The 23,866-nt window shown below is 37.2% G+C and overlaps 3 protein-coding genes and 1 long non-coding RNA gene across 6 annotated transcripts; 2 read left to right on the top strand and 2 right to left on the bottom strand.

Moving 5' to 3' along the window:
* Nucleotides 1-770: 770 nt before the first annotated feature.
* Nucleotides 771-1,188, bottom strand: LOC140032552 (uncharacterized). The gene is made up of 2 exons (XR_011836482.1): nt 1,070-1,188; nt 771-966 (listed from the first exon to the last, which is right to left on the bottom strand). It is a non-coding gene; the product is annotated as an uncharacterized lncRNA (long non-coding RNA).
* A 301-nt stretch (nt 1,189-1,489) lies between these two features.
* Nucleotides 1,490-8,730, bottom strand: LOC113725093 (phosphoglucomutase, chloroplastic). Its single transcript, XM_027248084.2, has 22 exons — nt 8,335-8,730; nt 8,153-8,218; nt 8,000-8,044; nt 7,822-7,914; nt 7,657-7,709; nt 7,112-7,163; nt 6,930-6,998; nt 6,647-6,715; nt 6,097-6,219; nt 5,960-6,012; nt 4,667-4,745; nt 4,483-4,547; nt 4,326-4,393; nt 3,571-3,689; nt 3,404-3,478; nt 3,163-3,278; nt 2,592-2,733; nt 2,380-2,461; nt 2,247-2,293; nt 2,063-2,140; nt 1,872-1,977; nt 1,490-1,791 (listed from the first exon to the last, which is right to left on the bottom strand). The coding sequence occupies exons 1-22, from the start codon at nt 8,590-8,592 to the stop codon at nt 1,724-1,726; spliced, it is 1,926 nt and encodes a 641-aa protein (XP_027103885.1). The 5' UTR covers nt 8,593-8,730; the 3' UTR covers nt 1,490-1,723.
* A 2,685-nt stretch (nt 8,731-11,415) lies between these two features.
* Nucleotides 11,416-15,587, top strand: LOC113725094 (probable fructokinase-7). Its single transcript, XM_027248085.2, has 7 exons — nt 11,416-11,645; nt 12,535-12,752; nt 13,413-13,625; nt 13,715-13,912; nt 14,029-14,169; nt 14,487-14,603; nt 14,955-15,587. Exons 1-7 carry the CDS (start codon nt 11,624-11,626, stop codon nt 15,087-15,089), a joined length of 1,044 nt encoding a protein of 347 aa, XP_027103886.1. The 5' UTR covers nt 11,416-11,623; the 3' UTR covers nt 15,090-15,587.
* A 727-nt stretch (nt 15,588-16,314) lies between these two features.
* On the top strand, nt 16,315-21,274 carry LOC113725095 (uncharacterized). 3 transcript variants are annotated; one of them, XR_003457272.2, is made up of 8 exons: nt 16,315-16,741; nt 16,889-16,920; nt 18,240-18,337; nt 18,438-18,520; nt 19,312-19,389; nt 19,464-19,562; nt 20,246-20,601; nt 21,140-21,274. XR_003457272.2 is itself a non-coding variant. In XM_027248086.2 (7 exons), exons 1-7 carry the CDS (start codon nt 16,628-16,630, stop codon nt 20,537-20,539), a joined length of 798 nt encoding a protein of 265 aa, XP_027103887.1. In that variant the 5' UTR covers nt 16,315-16,627; the 3' UTR covers nt 20,540-20,789. The 3 variants fall into 3 exon arrangements, 2 of the variants coding, with proteins under 2 accessions (XP_027103887.1, XP_027103888.1); XM_027248086.2 differs by lacking the exon at nt 21,140-21,274 and having other exon boundaries at nt 20,246-20,789; XM_027248087.2 differs by lacking the exons at nt 20,246-20,601; nt 21,140-21,274 and adding an exon at nt 19,744-19,882.
* The last annotated feature ends 2,592 nt before the right edge of the window (nt 21,275-23,866 follow it).

Genomic DNA, 23,866 nt, shown 5'->3' with positions numbered 1-23,866 from the left:
CACATATTTCTTTTTAGTACTTAAATTCAACAAATTAATTATTTTAGTATTCAAATTTCAGAAATCAGATTCAGTTTTATCAAATGAAACCTAACCTAAGTTGAAGAAACCTCCCTTAAAAGAACAAGAACAACTTGGTGTACACACACGCGCGCCCGCGATCCCTCTCAGACCCTCAGTAGTCTAAGAAACCGGGAAATTGAACTGACCCCCACTTCCCCGAGGGGTCGGTTACTCATGAAACTGTTTGGAGTGTTTGCCCTGGATATGGCGTAATTCCCATCCTAGTTGCCCACTTGGTCATCCACATACGAGACCTAGCATTGGCTGATTTTATCAAGCATGTAATGATTAGTAGAAAGAGAATCAAGTGAGATTAACTGTCACCCATTGAAACCCTACCAAACTCTGAATTGGAGGACCAAAACCTAGTGTTTGGCAGTGCAATGGAAGGTCCACCGCTGACCATAATAGAGGGGAAGGAGCAATAAGACGTCAGAGCAATACAAACAAATTGGTCAACTCGCACCTATTGAAGCTCAAGCTGAATCAGGCATTGCCACTTGAACCAATTATTTGGACCATACAGCGAAAGAAATGTTGCTCAATAGATATAAGTAGAAAGTAACGAGACAGGCGATAATACTAAAACAAAACATACCACCGCCAATAGCCGTCTCCCAACCCCAATCTGTAAAACTTTACTGTTATAAATTGTACTAGCCACTGAAGATCAATACTGCTACCAAAAAGAGAAGCTTGCATTCTCCTTTTGCCTACTATAATACCCTTCTGGATGAAACCTGCGGGTTCAGAGATCAGACTGCAACATCTAATTTAACGGGCCAGACATCTTATTCGTCTTCTTTAAGGTCCTTATAAAACTAAACTTAAAAAGGGATTGAATAGTGCAAGCAGCGCAATCATTTCATCTTGATTCCAAGGATCAAAACCACCAGTAAACCCCTGGCATCATTTCAACATCATAGTCATCCTTAAATCATCATTCTATCGTTTCTTGAAAAGGATCAATGAAGAAGGTGGTTATCAAGTAAAAGGGGTTCAAAACCTATGAATGGCACCAATTTTGTAAAGATTATTCTTCGTGAGGTCAGTGCATGAGGTAAATGTCACCACCGCATCAGTTAGAGAGACTACGGCAATAGCAACACCAAAGATTAGTCTGTTCTTCGATGAAAGGAGCAAAATGTCTCGACCAAGATGACCCAAAATTTTTAAGACGAAGAAGTATATCAAATCTTATCCACAAAATGAATGAACTAAATAAAATTGTGGAAAGGTATGCATTGGTGTATGATGAATCAACACAGCCAAACTATTGTGGGGCATAAATCTTTACAGCCCTAGAAATTTAGTCATGAAAATGATGATTTAAGTGTTTTTGCATCAAGTCAAATAAAGCAGCTGTTTAGTTAGCTAAGTCCAAACCAAATAGGAAAAAAAAAAAAAAAATGAGAGGCTGTAAAGATAGAATAATAAATCAGCACAGGAAGATTTTATTTCCATCAAAACATCTGTATCTTACCTCATATAAATTATATTCAACTATATCTTCCACGTGAAAATTAGTATCTCTAAAAATCACGGTATGAGAGAGTACTATTTTACAACATGTATTCAGGACCAGGAGAAAGAAAGATTATTCTACCTTGATTAATATAGTACTCAACGGATTCTTATGCAAAAACATCAAAAATCTGCTCTATGTAATGACAGTTGGCTTCTCTCTTCCTGTGAAATCCTTCAGCTTGGATAATGACAGTGCCAGATCTGAAGCATAATCATGCCAAATATTTTCAGATTAAGGTAATTCAAAAGCCTTAAAGTTGACAAAATTATAGGAATCTTACCGATCAAAGGTTTCAGTGCAGCTTGGGCATCCAAATTGTGCTTGGAGACATCTGGCTCAAATTGTTCAATATACAACCGAACGGTTGCACCAGCAGAGCCAGTACCCTGAAAGTAAACATTAAACTAATGCCAGCCATATAAACAACACCACCATATAGCAAGATATTTTATAATTTTATAGATGTCAGACCGATAATCGGAATATGATCCTTGACCCATCAGTGAAAATAAAGCGAACGCCTTGCTTAGATGCCACACTTCCATCCACCTGAGGCAGTGGGTAACACTTTAGTCATCCACTAAAATACTATTGACTGTTGGCTTGTTACATACTATATAAAATACTATAAACAGCAAAGGTGATTGCAACTCACTGGATCAGTATAGTTGAAGTCATCAGCCAAGTGAAGGACATAATTACCTGCATTATGAAACACCTCTTTCAGCTTTTATAATGCAAGTTTGTCAAATTTATATAGTAAAAGTGCATGAACTTGGCAGGCTCACCATACTTGTCACCTGCCTTGCTCCTAGAAACTAAATCCCTAAGATGTTCTACCATTTTGTTGGCTCCTTCAGATTCACATTCCTGAATCAAAGTTGCTAAATCAATACCACACTTAAAAAAGTTACAGAAGCTAGTTCAACCATTAGTAACAGGAACCCTGAGAAAGGCAAGCATGGCGGACTGAAAGATTATTTAATATGATGATGTTCACCTCATAGTCGTATCTTGAAAAGAAGTTCCTCCCATAAGTGGCCCAGTGTTTTTTCACAACATCAGCTACAGAAATTAACTGTTCTCCTGGCTTCTTGTCCTTGTTTAGGTAAGCAATAATGGAAAGCCAAGCTAATACAGCCCTATGGATTGCACATTGTGAAAGTCAATCCCAATAAGATCCAATAACCTTTCAACTTAAAACAAATAAACCAGAGAAAATCACAACACAGACAATTAGATTGAGATTGTCAGACCACACACTGTCAAGACTCGTAATAAGACATTAATCACGCAGATGGAGGAGAAAAATGTACAGGCCAGAAAGTTATATGCAGTCCTCAAACCATCATGCAAACTAGCTGGTACAACAGATAAGTAATATGACCAATATAGCCTCAGGTGATCATATCAAAGGCTTCGCATCAACAGCTACTCATTAGGCAGAAGTCAGAAGTTTTCAACTTTTTCATTAATAAAAACTTTCCCTTAGTCAAAAGACATTTATGTACATCTATTAGTAAATGTTTCAGTAAAATAAAAACCTCAAAAAATCAGAAGATAAACAATACCAAATGCCATCTTTTTCACGAACGTGATCAGAACCAGTTCCAAAACTTTCTTCCCCACAAATTGACAATTTTCCAGCATCCATAAGATTTCCAAAAAATTTCCAACCAGTGGGCACCTGCAGTAACATGGTCATTGTCAAGGGCTACATTCGACAGAAACAGAGAAATCAATACACAAAGGACTCTCATAAGTAAATTAGTAACATGAGTGGATCAAAAGTTAAAGAAAAAAATCTTATACCTCGTAAAATGGAAGATTTAACTTTTGAGCAACACGGTCTAAGGCACCACTTGTCGGCATTGATCGAGCTAAACCCTATATTTATCAGAAAATTCTCCACTAGTTAAATTGGAGAAATGCATTTGTCCATGGGGACAGATGTTGAAAAAGCTATAAAGGTTTCCTACCTTAGGACCAGACTGAAAGTATGGAATGGCCTCCTGCGCATTGGCTGCAATAATTGCTACAGAATCTGAAGGAGTAACAAAAAATTCTCCGCCAAGAATCATGTTCCTATCACCATCTCCTGAATAATACCATAAAAAAAGTCTTCAGCTACATGTCTGAACCTGTGCAGGTGGTCAAACTCTCTTTTTAACACAAAATGAAGGTCCACATAGCAGTAGTATTCTCTTAAACTTAAATAGGATATGTATATGTCTTCCCAAAAGGAGAAATCTAAATAACAAGAGAATTGAAAGTGATGGTACAAAACCCTTCCGTGAAAAACAAAGGTTAAACATGAGCAAAAAACCAAATTAATTTCCAATTTCTGAACATGTTTGTCAGTAATTCTCAACTTAAAGCACCTTATTAGCCAACGTGCAGACGTCAATGAAGACTATGAATTAGTAAAACATAAGGTGATACCAACACCTAATACTGAAATTTTTTTCTGATTCAGTAATTTCAAGCAGAAAGTTTTCTGAGACAATCTTCAAATGTAATACATGTTATTTGGTAAAGTTTCTTTTCTTCTTTTTTCCAGTTTGTCAGTGAATTTTGTGCTTGTGCATGCGTTGAAAAAAGATATGAACTCAATACACAAAGTTTCATATACTTTGGAATAGAGTAGGAAAAGAAAAAGATACAGATAATAAACAACCATAGGAACCAGAAAAACAAGAAAAAGTTATCCACTGGCACTGTTAGTGAATCATACCATCACTTGCAGCTCCAAAATCAGGTGCATTCTCTCCATACATGATGTTGACCAAATCCTTGGCATATCTGTTCGGGGGGAGAAAAAAAAAAGTCAATTCTGCTTTTAAGGAAATTAAATATATGCATCCTAGAATGAGAAAGCATCTATTTCTTACGTCAGATTTGGGTCAGGATGACCATGTCCAAAATCTTCTAGTGGCACTCCATTAGCAACAGAATTCTAGATGATGCAAAATGCAGCTCAATAATTGTTCTTCATTCTTTAAAATGTGAAGCTCAAAGTATCAGCTAGCAAGTAAATTGTTAGTTTTAGGAATATAACAATTGTGGTAAACATACAAGGCCAGCTCCCAGCTTGTCCACAAATATCGGTTTTGCATATGCTCCGGTGACTGCATGCATTGCATCAAAGATAAATCTGGCATGAAAGCAGAACATAAAGCAATTCAATACAAATTCTTCTTTCCTCCATTGTAATCTTTTGTCATCCTTCATGTTTCATGTCTTCAATTATACATAATGCTCGTAACAGAAAGCAGAAACTTCAGAAAAGAGAAGCAGGCGGAGAAGAAACAAAAATAAGGGAAAATATGCCAAGACAGAAAGAGGAACTCCAAAGCAATATGTAAACGTGATATGTACATAACCAGAATTTCTGTTGATGGAACCAATGACATTGAATTCGGAATTGTAACTCCAAAGTGATACGTGAGTTTCAAAGATTCATAGTCTAAGCATCTGCATATGGGATCCAGCCATGTCCGAAAGGAACTTTAATGCACAATGAATACAGTTCAGAACCTTACTTTTCACAAACTTCAACATGACATGTCAGTTTCTAAAGAAGAAGGGCGTTATTATCACATAGCACCAATAAACCAAAAAAAGACTAGCCCTAACTCACACCTTAGCAAGTCAACTAGTGACATAACACCACCAATATCAAATTCATGACGTGTCATCAGAAAAGCATTTCACTTCCCTTTCAAAGCTACTTTAGGTCCTAGATTGAGTCATGACATTTTTACCACCCTCAGTGCTACCTGTTAAAGACTCCCCTCATAAGATAACCATGCATAACTGGTTTCTTAGATAGCTATCTATCCTACATAAAACACCAATAGCAACAAAGGAAGAAAGGAATCTCAAACACATTTGACCATTGCTTAATTACTTATTCACATCGAAATTTGGCTCACTAGTCATTTCTTGTGCAAAAACTTAGATTGATTTTTCTATCTTATACACTATTAAAAGTATATATGCATTAGGCCAAGAGACTTGAATGAGCACTGAAGATTGTTACTCCAGCAAGGATTCATGAGACAAGATGTCAATTGCTATGCTATGCAAGAGACTATATTTAAGTAAGACTTAATGCACCATCACCATTAGAAGCAGGATAAAGATGATGGTGCACATTCCACGTCACTAATGGTTAAAGGCTGCAAGGACATAACAGTTTCCAGTAATATGAACTCTTCCACTAGAAAATACATATTACAAAAATAGAAAATGACGTTAAATCTCCAACAAATGCCATAAAAGAGGTCAGAAAACAAATAACATATGAATACATACGGTACATAATGCTTATATTGTAAATACATAGTTCGCAAAGGGATAAAGCACCTGAAATCAGGGCGTGAGAGAAGACTTCTTATAAGTGAAAAGTCAAATACATCCTGCACAAGATCCCACAGAAATGTAACATGGAAATTTACTTCAAAACATTTTGAGTTAGTAAAGATACAATTTTGGTTTCTCACCTCCATAAGCTCCAAATAGTCGGCAACTGGGTCAACCACTTCCACTGTAAAATTCCCATACTTTGTAACTCCAAGGCTAGTGAGGTCAACATCAGGAATGTCAGCCACTTTTATTTCCGAAATCTGCATAACACTTGTGCAGTTTGAAATTTAGGTGCTTAACCACTTTCAGTGTCATGACAGTTTCAGAACCAAAAAAAACTGTACTGTACACTATATTTTGTCAGTTGCAAGGCACACGGAAACTTTTCCCACAATTTTAATACTTATCCAAATAATTTAGCTGAGCAGTAATAACACAAGGCAAGTCCTTCCCAACTAGAACCATGTAGCATTCAATTTTAGTAAGTTCAGCAGATAAATCAGTTTTATTTAAAAAGCAAGAGAATTCAGCAACTAAACTAGCATGCCTGATATCTGAAGAAATCAGAAAAAGATTGCAAAGTACGGAAAAATAATACAATAAATTTTGTAGGTTAAGACTTAGGAAACATAAAGGCTGAGGACAGGTGATATCTCATATGTTAAACAGATTAAATTGCGTCCTTACAGAAAGGGTGTTCCCATAGATCTTATCAGTTATGGATTCTGGTGCTGGCTGGCCACTGCTGTAATTGAACTGCAAAAACCAAATGAAACCACATTTTACATTCCAAAAGTGAAAAGGCAAATGCACTAAGAGAGGTGGATAAAATCACTGAAGAAGACTAGCTGTGGAACAGCTGTCTGTGTAAGAATACCACAAAGAGTAATCTACTGGATTTTTTATTAATATATAACAAGGAACTGGCCTTCCCAACTTTCATGTACAAAAGAGAATGAAAATGACAAACCTTGATACCCCAATCATAGTCTGGACCACCTGGATTATGGCTTGCGCTCATTATAAAACCGCCATTAGCCTGATAATGGTTTTATTGCACAGGAATAGCGGAAAGACATGATTAGGGGGATATATTATCTCCAAGTTAAAGTACACCAGAAAATCAAAGATCAAGAAAGTATTGAACATTGCCTTTCTCTTCCGTATTACAGCAGAAACAGCAGGCGTAGACAATATACCTTCCCTGCAATGAAAAGTGTGGTCATCATATTACTAATCATCATCTCTGCAAAGAAATACATTATAATATAACCAAAATGACTGGATACAGTTTTTTGGACATAATGCATACCATACAGGCTACAGCTTTCAGAGCAATCTCTCTAGATTAAGGAATGCTGTATATACGTCATGTGGAAAAATTTTGACTCATGAATAATTAAGCAGGATGAAATATGAAAGTGTGCGCACTTTGGATCTGCCTACTGTATTGGCTTTTGAAATTTAATGATCAATAAATAACGAGTTCTGTTAATAGGAAAACCAATAAAATCCAACACTAATGCCATTATTTGCAGGAAACGAGAAAAAAGAAAAGTTTTAAAACCTATAGAACGAGTTAATCTAGAAAACTGCCACCGGAAGGAAACAGCATGAATTGGAACTGAAATATAAAGAGGGAAGAATTGGAATAAGCAGCTTGATGAATTGACTGCAGCTCTTGTTAAGGCACTCACTTGCCAACCAATATTTTAGCAACACCATTCCCTGCAGCAATTTTGATAATTATCTGGAAAAAAAAAATGAAAAATGAGACCGAAATTGGTAAGCAGAAACAGAGCAACCATAATGACCCCAGGAAGGCCATCTCCCACTTAAAAATTGTAGTCCTACAATGCTACCTGAGAGGCTTCACGATTGAAATATCGACCATCACCTCCCAAAACCAAGACTCCGTCTTTATAATCCTCGGGTGGCAACGAATTAAACAATGCCTGAACATTACACACAATCCTCATTTGAATTCCAGAATGTATACGACGGTAAATACATATCCAAAAAAAGAAAATAACAGGAAACCTGAATCCAGTTGGCAAGGTAATTATCTTGCATAAACACTTTAACCTGAGGAAATACGCAACAAATTCAAAAAGATTTTTTATATTAAAAAAAAAGGGAAAAAGGAAAGCAAAAACTTAAACAATGAAGTTGGCAATAAAGGAGGGGGCGAACCTTTTTGCGGAGGCCACTTGTACCAGTTTTTTGACCTTCGATCGGCTTGGTGGGTATTAATTTAATCTGTATTGGAATGTAGAAGACATTAGTGAGGGAGAGAGAGAGTAAGACTAATGAGAATGCTGGGTGCGGAGGGTGGGGGAGTAGCGAAAAAGAAAGGGAAAGGGGGACGGAATTACATTGAGGCCTTGGGATTGAGCAAGGGTGGTAGAAGAGGAGGGAGAAGAGGCCGTGACGGACAGGGGAGAAAAAGAGGAGGAAGGGGGATAGTTGGGCTTGTTGAAAGAGAGATAGGGAAAGAGAGGGGGAGCAGCAGTGGAGTTGAGAAAGGACAGGGATCGCGCGGAGGAGTGAAGCAGACACTGAACCCGACAAGGGTTACTAGAATAAGCGGCGGAGGTGCAGAGTTTGGCATGTTTTGGTGCGTATAATGCCATTGCCGCCGTCTTCTTCACTCACTCCAACAACAAAGCGAAGCAGAAAGAAAGAAAGAAGAAGAAGAAGAGTGTCCTCCAAGCGCCCGACTGCTTTTGACTAGCAGTACTGCTCCTAGTAGATATACACAAATGTGATGCCACTACTACGCTTGACTAGACAGACTAGGACTAGGAGAAGAGTTGGAAGAACGCCGAGGCTAGGAGAGCAGAGGGAGAAGATCCAAGACGCCTTTTTTTTTTTTTTTATTCAAATTGAGGAGTGGCTTGAATTAAATTGGCAGCCGAATAATAACAAAAATCCAGAAAAAACGGGCCAGGCGAATGGTAACTGCCACATGTCCCGACACGTTCCTTATCTCCATTTTCCACTTCTATTTTTCGTCCATGTCACGTGATTTGTCTTCTTCCTTCCCCTTTTCCCAACCGCTGATTTTTTACATTTACTGTGTGCTATTTTAATTTGCTCGCTGCTCCTATCAACTACTCATTAATTAGCGCAGCAATTTTAGCAATTTGCTCCAACCCCTCTCCTAAGCATTTATGTGTAGGATGATCCCAAGGATACAGCAAACATAGTTCACCGGCCGTTTTAACTTTTTGATTCTATAAATAAATAAACAAGCAGTGTTTATTATATTAAAAAAAACAGTGTTTTGGTATGGGATTATTTAGAAAAATTTATTTGAAATAATATTATAACATCATATATATATATATTTATATAATAAAGTCGTATTCTTATTTTTATCCCTTCATGTTTTCTCTTTTCTACATGACTTAACGAGACGGCAAGTAGTTTCCTACGTGGCTTGCTCCTTTTTTGTTTAGATATATATCAATTCTTATTTCCTATAAGAATTCTTAATATTATATAATTCTTATTTCCTACCAAAAAAATGAATTGAAAAGTAATGCGATATAAATAAAAGAGACATAAATATCTGTATTAGATATATCTCCAAATTCATGCCAATAATTTGTGTACTGCATAGGGAACCGAAGTAAATAAGAATTGTTATCACTACAAGAAGTAGAAAAATAACTAATTACCGAAGTAAATTATTAGATGTTCAAATTTATATTATAAGAATACTTTATATTACAATACGCATATAGTAATATACTTAAGAAAGGTTATCATAAAATAGACATTAAATTTGTATTTCATATCGATATTTGTATAAAATTAATTAAATAATTTATTATTTTTTGAAGATGAACGGGTACAAAACTAGTTTTGTATAAATGCTGCATGTGAGATAATGAATCGATTGAAAATTATTTTATGACGTATGCAAAAAAATATACTCTTAAATCACGCTATCAAAACGGACCCATGATTTGCCAACACTAGTTAATGTGTCAGCGTGAAAAAAGAATATTCATGGAAGATTCAGAAGATAGGGTTGCACGATTTTAACATGTCAATCGTTCTTTTTTTTTTTTTTTTTTTTTTGACAACTTCACTTGGTAGATCATTTATTTTGTGCAAATACTTTGCTCCTAAAGTAGTAGTATATAATTGCATTAATATGAAAGTAGTATATATACTTCACTTGGTACATTCCAATACGAAGCCTGTCAATTTGTTCTCACCAAAAAAGTAGATGAAAGTGCAAGGCGAAAAGTGCGTCAAACAGTAAGCTCCAACTGCCTTTTATATATATGTGTATAGATAGTTGTGTACCCTTGTATTTAAGTTGTTGTTTTAGATTTATAATTAATATCATAGTTGTATTTAAACTAAAAAAGGTTGGAATTTTTTTTAAATTTAAAACGAATCTATGCAGCATTTTTACATATAAGGACAGAATATTAAAATTTTGAAGAATGAGAATAAATAAAGTTTTAAACTACGTAAAGGGTCTAACATAAAGAACTTTACAAAATTAAGGAGATGAAATGGACAATAATGTGTAAATAAGGTGTAAAAGTGGAAACATGTATCAAACTTATTTTATAATTTCACAAAAATTTGAGGGGGGGGAGGGCAATTGCTGCATGTGACTCCGGTTTTTACCACAAATTAATATTACAAAAATTATAGTGGAATCAAACGGCATTAGAATCAATACTACATAAACATCCTCGATGAGTTTTCAGTTACTCTATTTATTTGATGAGTCATTGCTAATCGAGATGTAAGATTACTTTACATTATTGACTAAATAAATCCAATCAAACCAAATCAGCAAATACACAACTAGGAGTAGAGAATATGCACATATAGGCTTTTTCGTCCCCATAATTTCGTCTCCAATCTAGGCTTTTTCTTAGCAAATGTACAGCTCGGTAAAATATCGAAATCACGCCTAAGTTATCATATGATTACAAACACATTTATTGCATGCTCTTAATTTTGATACTTTTTTTTTAACAAAAATTTAATTCCTAAACCTCAGCTTAACGAGCATCTTATGGAATTTAGTAGACTAAATAAAGGACTAAATATTACAAGTATTAGATCTCAAAATGTATGCCTGGCATTGGCGATGGGCTTAGCTACTAAATTATCACGTGAACGAACCCCACAAATAGATTTCCTTCCATTTTTCTTCATATTTTACGAGGCTAAAAGCCAATTAAGCTGCAAGACGGAGGAACGCAGTTACCTGTGGTTCATGCCGAGAAAAAAAAAAAAAAAAAAAAAAAAAGGAGGGGGGGGGGGGTCGACAACATTTGTTTTTTTTTTTTTAAAAGATAAACTAAACTTTAGCTGGACACATGATGGGCTGCGAAAAACTTTTCTTTACTGTGCAATTCAAACCCGCCGCCCTGCAAGTTACGAATAGTAAGTGTAGAACAAATTGGAATTCCCTTCTTGTCGCAAGATTTCTTTCCCCGTTTTCCCAATTCCCTAATTCAATAATTTCCTTTCTTTTTTAACCGACCAAGGCGATATTATTCCCTTTCTTCATTTCTTTTTCTTCTTTCTACTCAACACTGAACGCGAAATCTTGCTGAATATTCCCAAGTTCTTTAATTTTCCATCAACACTGCCTCCAAGGTTCTCTGTTATTTCGATCAAAACATGGCTGATAAGCCCATTTCAGGTTTTTTTTCTCCCCGCTCAATTAGTATTAAATACAGATACATGCATACGTCGAATGATGAAAAGATGTAATTTTTTGAATTTATTGGAGAACCTCTGTTTTTGGTGTTCCTTCTATTCGTGTTTGTGAATTCTTGAATATGGATTACAAGTGGTGTTCATAGTTTTGCACTTACTGAATAACATTATTGTTAGATAAAAGGGCTGTGGGTGAAGCATAGACTGTTTGGTGGATCTTTATTTCCTTGTATTTTTGGATGGCTTTTTTTTACGCGTTTACTCGTGAATCTGTCATCCTTCTTTGAAATCTTCGTACTATCACATAATTCTTGATTCTAGTTCATGCTCACGTATTATTCTCACCAATGGTAAATATTCTTGTTCCGTCTAGTCTTCACTGTTATTCTTGTTGCTCTTCTACCCAGTAGGTGTTTAACTTTTCGAGTTTATTGTCCCATGAATTAAATAGAGCCAAGAGCTTAAGCAAAGCTTGGACCTTTACGGTTTGAGCCCCTGAGCATTGCAGATTTACAGTGATAAAAAGTTTCTTGAAAACCTCAGGGTTGGTTTAATTCGGCAGAGACGGTTTGTTTTGATTCCGTAACCACAGAAAGGGAATGTTTTGCGAGAAAAAGTTTACTGTGCACGAAAGTGTGACCTGGTGTTATGATCTTGACATTGCTACTGTTAGCATAAATGCTCAATGAAAACTCTAGAGTTCTAGATATGGTCCTCGAATGTAGCAAAGAGAGTGTCCTGATATCTTGACCTCTTCAGTATGATTACGTTCCCTGTTGATTCTGCAATCTGATTTACTGGTCTATAAATTCTTAAAAAGGAAGCTGATGTTGATCAATTAAAGCACTTATGTCATTATTGGCTGGCTGCAGATAATTTGCAAAGGCTTTCCTTGAATTCGAAGGGGGATTCTGTAGTGAAGAGCCCTTTTGTTTTGTGCTTTGGGGAATTGTTGATTGACTTTGTCCCAACAATTAATGGAGTTTCATTAGCTGAAGCTCCTGCCTTCAAAAAGGCTCCAGGTGGTGCTCCTGCTAATGTTGCTGTATGTGTAGCACGACTTGGAGGATCTTCAGCTTTTATAGGAAAGGTGAAATTTTTCCTGTAAATTGATTGCATTGTGCACTTCTGTTTACATGTTCTCACTGTGTTTCCTCAGTATCAGTATCTTCATGCTTTCTCTGATGCATGATTAATCTCCCATGTCGCATGTCTGTGGGCACGGTTTTGTGGTTTTATAGAAACTTAAGGCACATGGGACTGTCCATTCTGTAAACTTTTTTGTTAGTCCATATAAGTTACTTCATAGTATGCGTTACTTAGATGTGTTTGCTTGTCTTTGGGCATCATAAGGAACTACTAGATTATTATAAACTTAAGTTGAGCTTCCTTTTCTCTTTTAAGTTGGGTAGGCACTTTATTAGGTGCTGATTTTTACAGATCTTGGCTATATGTGTACACCATATGCATTTCGAACCTAGATCTGCTATTCTAAATCATTTTGATGTGTGCAGTTAGTTGGATGAGGCCAAGTAAATGGATTTGAGAGCTTTCATGATCCTTTTTTTTATGATATAGCGTGATGTTTTTGTTATTGTTAGTGGCATTATCTTTCTATTATTCTATGATATTTTCTTTTGAATTCTCAAAGTTATCTATTTACCAAATCGAAGCCAAATTTTTATGCATTTGGATCTTTGTTGACTATATTCTTGTGAAGGGATGAAAATAATACTATTTGGTGTGACAGGTAGGAGAGGATGAGTTTGGACATATGTTGGCTGATGTACTGAAAGAAAACAAAGTTGATATTTCTGGTATGAGGTTTGATTCCTCAGCAAGAACTGCGTTGGCATTTGTTACACTCAGAGCTGATGGTGAGCGTGAATTTATGTTTTTCCGCAATCCGAGTGCTGATATGCTTCTTCGGGAGTCAGAACTTGATATTGACTTAATTAAAAAGGTATTACTTCTAATTTCTTGCCTAAACTACTATATGCTACTTTTGGGAAGATTCTGTTTTGATTTATGAAGTTAAACATCCAATGGCAGGCAGCCATCTTCCACTATGGTTCAATTAGTTTGATTGAAGAGCCATGCAAGTCCTCACATCTAGCTGCAATGGCCATTGCAAAAAAGTCTGGGAGCTTACTGTCTTATGACCCAAATTTGAGATTGGCTTTGTGGCCTTCAGCTAATGCTGCTAGGGAGGGTATAATGAGTATATGGGACCAAGCAGATATTATCAAGGTATAAATTGCCCAAATGGTGGAACTTTTAGATCTGTGGGTGTATATAGGAGCATTTTTTCTGCCAATTTTTTTCTATGTTTCCTAAGAGTTTACTGGCCTCTTCCAATCTGGCAGATAAGTGAGGATGAAATCACATTTCTGACTGGAGGTGATGATCCTTACAATGATGATGTGGTATTAAACAAACTTTTTCATCCAAATTTGCGACTTCTACTGGTATCTGAAGGCTCACAGGGCTGCAGATATTACACAAAGGTGAACTTCAAATCACTCCATGCATGCTACTGATCTCAAGTAAAGCATCCTGTAACCTAAGCCATTGTAAGACTTGCTAAGCCATAGCCGTGCTTGATTATAAAACCAATTTTCCTATTCATATCATTTCTTATTGCCTCTGAGATAAGGAGCAACTTCCTTGTGAACAGGACATTTTGATATCTTGGACTTAGTCTGCAATGTCTTAAGTTATACGCGTGCATGTGTTTCAAGATAGTTTGTTGGATCAATTCAAATGTTTTCATGAAGTAACTGAGCTGCTGTGATATTGACATAAAGAAATTTCATTTTTACAGCAATTCAAGGGAAGAGTTCCTGGTTTGAAAGTCAAACCTGTTGACACCACGGGTGCTGGTGACGCATTTGTTGGTGGATTATTGGGCAGATTGGCTTCTGACCTAAATCTTTATCAGGTAAGCTGACATATGTGCAGTTAGATAAACGTTCAATGCCATTTAATACCATTTACTTCTGAGGATTATTTAGACCCAGAATGTTTAAATTTATCAAGCTGTATTTCATAACTTAACTGGGACCCCTCGTTCATGTCTTAGTTCTCAAAATGCAGATATCATTGCCAGTGCCTTTTCAAAGGTTCTAATTGTCAAATCAAATTTAGATTCATTTACTGATGAGTGACCAACAGTCATGGAACAATCCTATGAGTGCTCCACAATTGCCATCTATTAAAAGAATTACTACATCAATAAGGATAGAGCAAAAAATGGTTTAGATTAAAATATTCTTGTTGAATGTGTGGGCAGGATGAGAATCGGTTGAGGGAGGCTCTATATTTTGCCAACGCCTGTGGTGCACTAACCGTAACAAAGAATGGAGCTATCCCTGCCCTTCCAACAATTGATGAAGTCGAACGACTTGTAAGCGAGGTCGCTGCTTGAGTAGAATGTTATACAATTAGTCACTCACTCTTATCCTGTTTCTCCTGCGTGGTTTGACTTGTTTAATGTAACTTGGTTCCGCTGCTGCGGCAAGCATGAGTTCCTCTTGACCTGCACTTGATAAATAGCGGTCTGCGATTCAGCCGTCGTAGAAGGGTAGCTACAGAAGTTCCACCATTTTCCCTATTTTCGTGGAGCAGGGAGGGTCTGCGGTAAATGCTGTTTCTCCAGCTTCCCGAGGAAGGAGGTAAAAAATCCTCTTCTTGCCTGCTGGTAGGTAAGAGACACAAGCTGATCCCGTCCTAGGGAAATTGGAAGTCCATTCAACATGAATGGATGGTGCAATCAACTGTAACTGTGGGACGGCATATCTACCAGTTCATGCATGCACCATAGTCAATTCTGATAAATTCCAGCATTTGTATGCTTGCAAAATCTCAGAACTATGGAAGCTCTAGCACTTGAAAAAGCAATATTGGTGCTTGCTAAGTTGCTGCATTTTGGTGCCGTTTTTTTTTTTTTTTTTTTTTTTTGAAAATAAAAGCGGAACTTCATTAAAGTAAATCTGCATTTGCAGCGTACATAATCTCCTTTGGGAAGTTTACAAACCAGACGTGACTTCCCTCGAGTGACAGAGACAAATGAGACAATAAATGAGCAGGAACATTGTTCTTCCTTCTCACATGTGAAACCCGTATGTAACAAAAATCCCTCAGCATGTCTCTAATGGCTCTGATCAAGTTTACATTGTTTTGGTGCCGTTTTTAAGTGTGTGTTTTGTTGGTTACCGGTTAATGCTGGTCTGTTACGTGTTAACACTAGAAAAAATGGTCATTTAACTACTTTAGTACATCAATTAGGTTTTACCGGTTAATGCTGGCCAGTGTTCCTTTAATCACCGTATGGGCTGATGAGTAGAAAAGGTTTTACCGTTTCTTTGATCTCGCAGCCAAAGAAAAGGTTCATTCATTTGGCTTATAGACAGAAATTTAGAGGGGAAGAATTGAAGTTAGTAAAGCCATTTTCTGTCACTTAAATTTGAAAACGAGTAAATGACAAAAACTCGTTAACAACATTACATGGGGTGTCAATTAATTTGAGAATCCATTTTTTTTTTTTAAATAATGCAGAATCGTTGCGAAATGCCCACCCAACGCCGTCGGCATGTGCATTTGCAATCAAAACGTGAAATTTAAATAAAACTTTATTTATTTATTTATTTTTTGGGGGCAGAAGTAGAGTGCATATTAATCACACGTAGCGGCCGGCGGGGAAAGGAAGAACTCAATAGTGGGATTGCGAAGAGAGAATAAGCCCCTTACCAGTTACCCAGTTATGAGTTGCCGGGGGCCGGATTTGCAAACCAACTCGCTTGCTTATACTTACTTCTAGTAATAGTCAATAATCAATAATCAATCTGGGTGGTGGTGGTGGTGGTGGTGGTACTGGGCTTCTTGTGTGCGTCGTCAGACGGACGATCATCCCTCCCATCATTATCCATTCCTTCCCAAGATCTAACCCTTCCGTCTTCGTCCGATATGGCTGCCAATGTCAACCCCAATCCCACTCCTGAGGCCAATGCCGTTGCTATCCCCGAGATCGGACCCGATGGCCTCCGTCGAGAATCTCCTGTCATTGCCTACACCGAGCAGGTAACTCCTCTCTTTCTCCCTCTCTGTACTGCTTTGAAATGTCAGCGTGTTTACTTGATTTTTGTTATTATTATTAGATATATATTTTTGGTTTTGGATTCAAATTTACAAATTGAGTCTGTTTTTTGGTTTTGGGTGTTGTTTCAGAAAATCGAGGAAGAGCAGCTTCAATTGCAAAAGTATGTTCACTTTTTTGCCCATCCCACTCCGTTCTCTACTTGCATTGCTATTAGACTCTCTCTCTCTCTCTCTCTTTGTTTTCATGCTTGCGTTTCTGTCATTCTCTCTCTAGATTTTTTGCTATTTCAGTTTTCTTCTTCTTATGATTCCGTTTCCATACTAGAACACTTTTTGTTTCATCTGTATTTGAGCTTTGTTTTTTTCCTTTCTTCGAAGTTTGTTCTTCTATCTTACTTCTTAATATGTTTTGTAGTTGCTTCAGGGTTAGTAAAACTTTTACCTGAATGAAACATTTCTCCTCCTCCATCGTGTCCTACATTTCATCTTATTTGAATCGTTCCCCTTGTTGCAGTGTCCGACCGTAATTAACCTGAGTTTGACTCAGAAAAACTGTATTTAGCAGCTTTAATTGGAAAGAAGAACGTTATAAACAATAAATAGAAAAGGAAAAATGGCCTTTCACCCAGACCCTTAGCTGATGCAGGTGATTCGTTGTTATCAATAACCTCATCATTTAAATTCTCCCCCTGCTTGCATATCTGTGGCACTATTCATAGTTGCTTTCCCTATGGGGGTGGGGTTAATCAACAGATGATTAAGAGTCTGAGAGCAATTGGATATATTAAATCGATGACCCTGATAACTAAGTCGAGCTCTTGCTTCATTTCTTGAAAGGTGTCCATCCAGATCCATAGAAGGGGTTCTCACGAGTGATTCTTCACCATACTTGTCCCCATTTCTTTTTTTCCTCTCACCTATCAATTCAACTGTCATTTTAGAGAGATACGTTATGCCTCTTTCATGCCTTCTACTAATTTTTCTCTCTCATTTCTCATCCACTCTACCAACTAATCTAGTGCATCCGTCTTGTAGTGTTTAGTGAATCTATTTGCCCTTTTATAAACTCGTATTTTTCTGTTTATCTTACTCCACACTGACCAAGCTAATCCCAACTTTCTGTTTCCATGGGATATCAGATTACTGCAAGCATCTCTTTCCAGTGCCCAATAAATGTCTATAAGTATTAGAGAAGTGCCTTAGGTTTGATATCTTCACAAGGGGAGATTGGTTAAGAGTGTAAAATTTTTTCTCTTTTGAATCTTTGCCTACGGTTTGGATAAGGTTAAGACGTGTTTTAGTTTGGGTTCATAAGTACCATACCTCTTTCTTGCTATGCTGTGAGGGATCTATAAGACATCCAAGGCTACCCGGCTGCTTTGTGCAAATAGTGTCTGTTATATCTTGCATCATCTTCATAGCTGAAATTTTCATGTCAGTTTTTCTTACTCCTCATGTGGTATATATATTTTTTTCTCAGGTACATTCAGGAAAACTATTCCAAGATTCGTGATGTTGAACGAGAATTGGCAAATCTTTCCATGGAGATGAAACTTACATCTGGCCCAAAAAAAGCAGGTCAAATGTGCTGTCATTGATACTTCTTATACTTCTGGAATATCTTTTGAAGCATTTAGCTGACTGGCTATGTTCTTCTCATGGATCAATACTACATCAGCTCTTGAGCACATGAGAAAGAAGATAGAAATCTCGAATGAGAAAATTCGTCTTGCTAGGCAAAAGGAGGAACTTGCAAGAAAGGTTTGTCTTTTTTTGATGAATCATTTTAAGTGGATACTAACATAGTGTGTGTTCCATCTGATATGTGATTCATTTGGCTTACATCTCTTTGCTTCAAAACATGCTCATCTTGTATTTTGTTTTGGAAACTATATTCTGATTTTTGATATTTTTGTGCCTAATGTTCTCATGAAGTCTCTTGCAGTCAATTGAGGAACCACTTTTTCTAATATTTATTCCATTCAAATAGATCTCCTCATATAACACTGTTGTAATTTAGTTACTGTCAAAAGTTAGCGATCTTCTGTCTTGAACTGGAAGATTAAGGAACAAACTGGTTAGTGACAAGAGGAAGATTTGAATTATGTAAGTTCATGCCAATAACTTGTTGGCTGTAATTTGGTTCGAGTGTCAATATCATAAGCTGCTAAACTGCTTGGCACACCTTGAGTAGGCATGAAATGTGCAGCAATTCATCCAATATGTTAAAAGGGGTTTCATAATCCAAAGCATTGTTTTTCTCATTTAGTTGCTTTGATCCGCAAAACTAATTAGCTAATTGAGACTATTCAAAAACTTGTCCTTGTCCAACTATAATCTGGATTGATCTCTTGGAGGGAATAACTCTTTTTCTTTTCCCCCTACCATTTGGTGGCTTTGTTTTTCAAGTGGGGGCTGAACCCTTCGCTTTTCATGTTTTCCATGAGTGAGACCTTAGAATCAAATGGATCCTAGTGCTGGATATCCTCAACCGTTTCTCCTATCAGTTATAAAATTTTCTTCTGATCATGCTATCACGTTTTGAATTTCAGGCTTGGGAAGAAGCATCAAAGGCAGTAAAAGATGAGGAAGCATTTAAGCAGAAGCTTTGCGAAGATTTGAATAACCTGGTAGATGTTATCACTTGTTGCATTGAAATTTCCTTAACATTCCCTGCCCTGTTGAATACAATTTTTCTCTGCAGGTACAAGAGAGTAGTAATGCTCAATTAGCTAGACTAGAGGAATTGAAAAGGCGGCTGGAAGCTCTGAATCCTAGCAGATCATCCGCATCTGTCCCAATTGTGAGTTCTTTTGCTTTAGTGTTGTTTCTTGGGAGGTGATTTGACCGTTCTGAAATTTCAATGCCATTCAAGCAAGTCTGTTTCTTCAAAAACTTTTTTTCATAATTTTAAATCCTTTTGGGCAAGTTTCTTGAAGGTTGAGTGGTATTAGGAGAATTCTTAGCTTTCCTATTTATTGCAGAAATCTTGAGGGAGTTCAGGGGTGAGAAATACTATCTTGGAAAGTACAATAAGATGCTGTTGCTTTCAGCTAAAAGCCAAAAACCATATTCCTTGATGCAGTGTTTGCTGAGTATACACATGTATATGCTGTGTGTGACATGTTTATGTATTCTTCTGAAGTTTGAAGTGTATTAATCTATCACAGACACGATGATATTAGGTAGCCCACATGGTGATGCAGTAATTACCCAATGTAGCATGGTATACTTCACACATTTGGATGAAAATATAAACAAGTTAGTGGACTTCTGTTCCTTTTATGGGTAGTAGCACTATAACTGGTTCAGGTTGGAATTTCTTGATGTTTTAGAACCTTCATCTTGTTGGGGCTACTGTAAAATTCAAGGAGCTCTTTTTAACATGAATTTGGTTGCATTACAAGTGCAATTCATGTGGATGCATATAATTACATGTTGACATCCATGAGGCATCCTTCTTAATATGGCTAAATTCTTATTCAGGATGGTGTTCCATTGGAACATTCACCCAGCAATAGAACTCAAGATGCTGCCTTAGGTACAGCTAGTGTGCAAGTAGCTAATGGATCTTCTGGACAGATATCTAGTCAAGGTAATGCAGGACATGGTCCAATAACAAATGGAAACCAAGGGCTTCCTGCATACAATGAAGGTAGAGGGAAGAAAAAAACTGTGCTACAAGGGAGGGGAAAGGGAATTGGAGCAGTACCCAAGGGTAGAGGTTCTGCAGCACCTGGGTGGACTGGGGCGGGTTTTGATGTTGATGGTAGAAGTTGAGACCAGGATTTCATGTATCTTTTTAGTGATCAGTATAGAGAGACTAGCTGACTTTCAATCAGGTACGGTATTCATACAAGAATTGTTTATAGTTTTAAAGATGATGCTTTTTCTGGTACTATTTTGATATAGAAACTGTTGTCAGCGAGTTTTCCGGCTTGGCAATATCTGTGAACCAGCCCATTTGTCCCTTCATGGACACCAATTATATTTATTGAATGAGATGCATATAAGGTTCAATTTTGGGTGATTCATGCGTATATCTGGTTTATAGGTAATAATTGACGGATTTCCAAATATACCACAGGTTTACTGTGAGTGATGAAGAACCTCTTGCTTTCAGTGCCAATAATAATTTGACTGTGTTTCTGGGTTCAGTTTCTTCTAAAGCATTGTACCATAATAATCGTGTTTATACTTGTTACCAGATTGTCCTAATGTTTCCGGGGCCATTTTCTTAAAAATCTGCAGAATCATGTTTAATGCCACTGGTAAAAGATGAATGCTGTGCCAAGCAGATGATGACATGGAATTTACATCATATCAGTTTCACATATTTAATGACTTATTTGCTTATATGAGTCTTGTCTTTTGTTTTAGCGCATGATGGGATCTTCTGCTGCCTCTGTGCTTGTAGTATCGTTTCATGTGCTAACTTGATGCAATGAAATGTTTTGGCGTGATGAGCCTGACCACCCGCAGGAGGCAGAGGAAGCTAATTATATCCTCTGATCTAACCCTCTGCATAAACTCATTTTCTAGTAAGAGGATAAGTCGGGCCTCGGGGAGACATATACTGGAGTGCGTTATTATGTCCTGCAGTCGGTAATAATTTCAGACAGACATGGTAGTATTATATGCAGCTGCGTGATGGCAACAGCGTCAAGTGGTTGAAGAACCTTAATACTGACAGGCTGTATGACCTCCACGTTTTAACAGACCGTTGATTACTTGGAAAAGTCTCTGTGAGGTTTCAAAATTTCGCACTGCTCCGACTGGCTGCACCTAAGTTCACTTGAGTTCAGATAATTATGTGAGCACAAATGACAATTTTAGTTACCATTCACCTTCTTGTTTGCACATACATCTGCAACTACCTGAGTGCCAGTACAGGGAAGATTTCTACACATTAACTGTGAGAAAATAGTAATGCAAACAGATTTCTATGGATCCCTTCCCCTCAAAATAAAGAACTCTTGTGCTCATAGTGTCGAGCAGCAAGCATCTACACTAATGATATGAATTGATTTCACAGGTCGCATTAGGAAATTGGCATTCCAGGACTAGCTCCATCGCGGTCAACCATTATCTGCATAGAAAATCAAGGGAAATTCCATAATGTGATATACCATATTGCGGTATGGTAAATCACATTTTGTAAAAATAAGAGCGTCACCAACACACCAAAAAAATCGTTAGATATTGCAAATATGGTACAGGACATGGACATGGCGGGTGATGCCCTGAAACAATTATTAGCCTTTGCAACAAAGAGAAGTACCGGTGGGATTGGACGATGTTTTTAGCGATTCTGGCTGAATTTAAGAGCCCTTTCTTTTCGGCGGTAATTTGGTAGCCCTTTCAAAATACAAAAGCTATAATCAGTTGAGGATGGAAGTAGTCATTTACCCCCCAAAAATAAAAATTCGAATTTTTTAATAAGCCTAAAATTTTTCCTAGTACTAGCGGTATAAAATTTCCATTATTGCTGAATGAAAAGGTGTAAGCGCTTCAAACTTTAAAGCGCTACTCACCTTTCTGCAGTCTGAACCGGCATCAAAGTTTTGTGGAGTACCACTAATCTACTGCCAAGCAAGTACCCGACATCATTCAAAGTGATGAAACTAGTTCGACCAATCATCGAACTCTGCTCCTGCTCCTACTGCCCGTCTCTTTCCTCAAATTCATCATGCGCCAAAACAACGTGACTGATTTTTCTTCGTATTGATATGACTGATCCACATTGATTGCTTGTGATCGACATTTGCATCAGATTGGACACACTCTGTTAGTATATGACCGCTAAATTTGAAAGTAGATATCGTCTACAAAACGAGGCGTGGATATTTACCAGCTAGCGTACATTTATTTGGGGCTTTAGTTTGTTTGGATAGTGTATTATTTGAAATATTATTTGGAATAATTACTGTAGCACTTTTTGTGATGTGATGTATGTGAAATAAAAAGGTGATTGGGAATATAAAAAGGTGTGTTGGAAAATGTATCTATGATGCAAGCGAAATATTATTTGGGATAATTGGGGTATCCAAACACAATTAATGTTTTTGAACTCCAAGTGAAGGAGCTTTCGGTTCACTGTTCGATTGGTTCAGCTACGATTTAAAGGTTGAATTATTATTTTTATTTATTTTAATATTAAAAATTTTGAAGAAAATTATTATATTTGCTTTAAGAAATAAAAATTATTGAAAATCGTCAATTTTTTTATAAATTTAACCAATTTTTGATCGAATTTGAACGATTCAATTGATTTTTTTGAATTAATAATCGAACTAAATCAAAAGCGTAGCTGATTCGTAGCTCGAACCGAATGACCAATGAGTTGCAAAAATGCGCGAGTACTACTAGCAACCGTTAGTGCCTTGGAAAAATTGCCGAGTAAGTACCTCTCGCAGCTTTTGCCATCTTGGCGAGCATAACACAACAAAACAAGTGGACTGCACAGTCTTCGAAGAGGACTCGTTTGAAAAAGTAACGACTGATCAAAACTTGTCGTGGTGATGAAAAGCATGAAACTTTCCTCAATTAAACCCCCGAAGCACGGTGTCTCAGGTTAGCGGCGTTCAGTCTCAGGGATACAATTACCACTACCACTACCACTACCACCTTGAAAGAAATATACCCTACTCTTTTGCGCCGCTGCTCTGACGCGCAGCCTTCGTCACCCGACCGCATCAACCCCATTTCTCTGTCATTGGGACAAGAGACTATATCAATACGGTCCTTTCCTTCCTAATAATTAATAAATTCTTTTGATCATTCTTCTCTTTTGCCGCTGTAGGATGTACGTACGGCCCATGCACACCGTGGGTATTATATATCATGTACTGCCGTGGGCAAATAATAACCGGATTCGGAAGAAAGGATAAATGGGGAGACAATTAAGTGTATGTATGGTGAGTGCATCACTTCACACTGTTCACAGTCACATACATGATTGATTGATACAAATACGGAGTAAGAAATGCGAGTCAGTAGTGCTCACTGAGTTGTGGGGGGGGGGGGGGGGGGGCTGTGTTAATTTATAGTTTTTGGTCTGTGAATCTGTTGGTTTTGAATTAAGAATCGAGTAGTGGGGGGGATATA

The sequence above is a fragment of the Coffea arabica genome, chromosome 2c (genome assembly GCF_036785885.1).
Source record: "Coffea arabica cultivar ET-39 chromosome 2c, Coffea Arabica ET-39 HiFi, whole genome shotgun sequence".
In the NCBI taxonomy this organism is placed as follows: Eukaryota; Viridiplantae; Streptophyta; class Magnoliopsida; order Gentianales; family Rubiaceae; genus Coffea; species Coffea arabica.
This window is presented reverse-complemented; position numbering and strand designations above follow the sequence as displayed.

Coding starts and splice junctions, on each gene's coding strand:
- LOC113725095 (XM_027248086.2), top strand. CDS start 16,628: ATGGCTGCCAATGTCAACCCCAATCCCACTCCTGAGGCCAATGCCGTT. Junction 16,921..18,239: donor GAGCAGCTTCAATTGCAAAA/GTATGTTCACTT, acceptor TTTTTTTCTCAG/GTACATTCAGGAAAACTATT. Junction 18,338..18,437: donor ATCTGGCCCAAAAAAAGCAG/GTCAAATGTGCT, acceptor ATACTACATCAG/CTCTTGAGCACATGAGAAAG.
- LOC113725093 (XM_027248084.2), bottom strand. CDS start 8,592: ATGGCATTATACGCACCAAAACATGCCAAACTCTGCACCTCCGCCGCT. Junction 6,716..6,929: donor ACTATGATTGGGGTATCAAG/GTTTGTCATTTT, acceptor TGGTTTTTGCAG/TTCAATTACAGCAGTGGCCA. Junction 3,279..3,403: donor TAAATCTTCCATTTTACGAG/GTATAAGATTTT, acceptor ATGTTACTGCAG/GTGCCCACTGGTTGGAAATT.
- LOC113725094 (XM_027248085.2), top strand. CDS start 11,624: ATGGCTGATAAGCCCATTTCAG. Junction 12,753..13,412: donor CTTCAGCTTTTATAGGAAAG/GTGAAATTTTTC, acceptor TTGGTGTGACAG/GTAGGAGAGGATGAGTTTGG. Junction 14,170..14,486: donor GCTGCAGATATTACACAAAG/GTGAACTTCAAA, acceptor TCATTTTTACAG/CAATTCAAGGGAAGAGTTCC.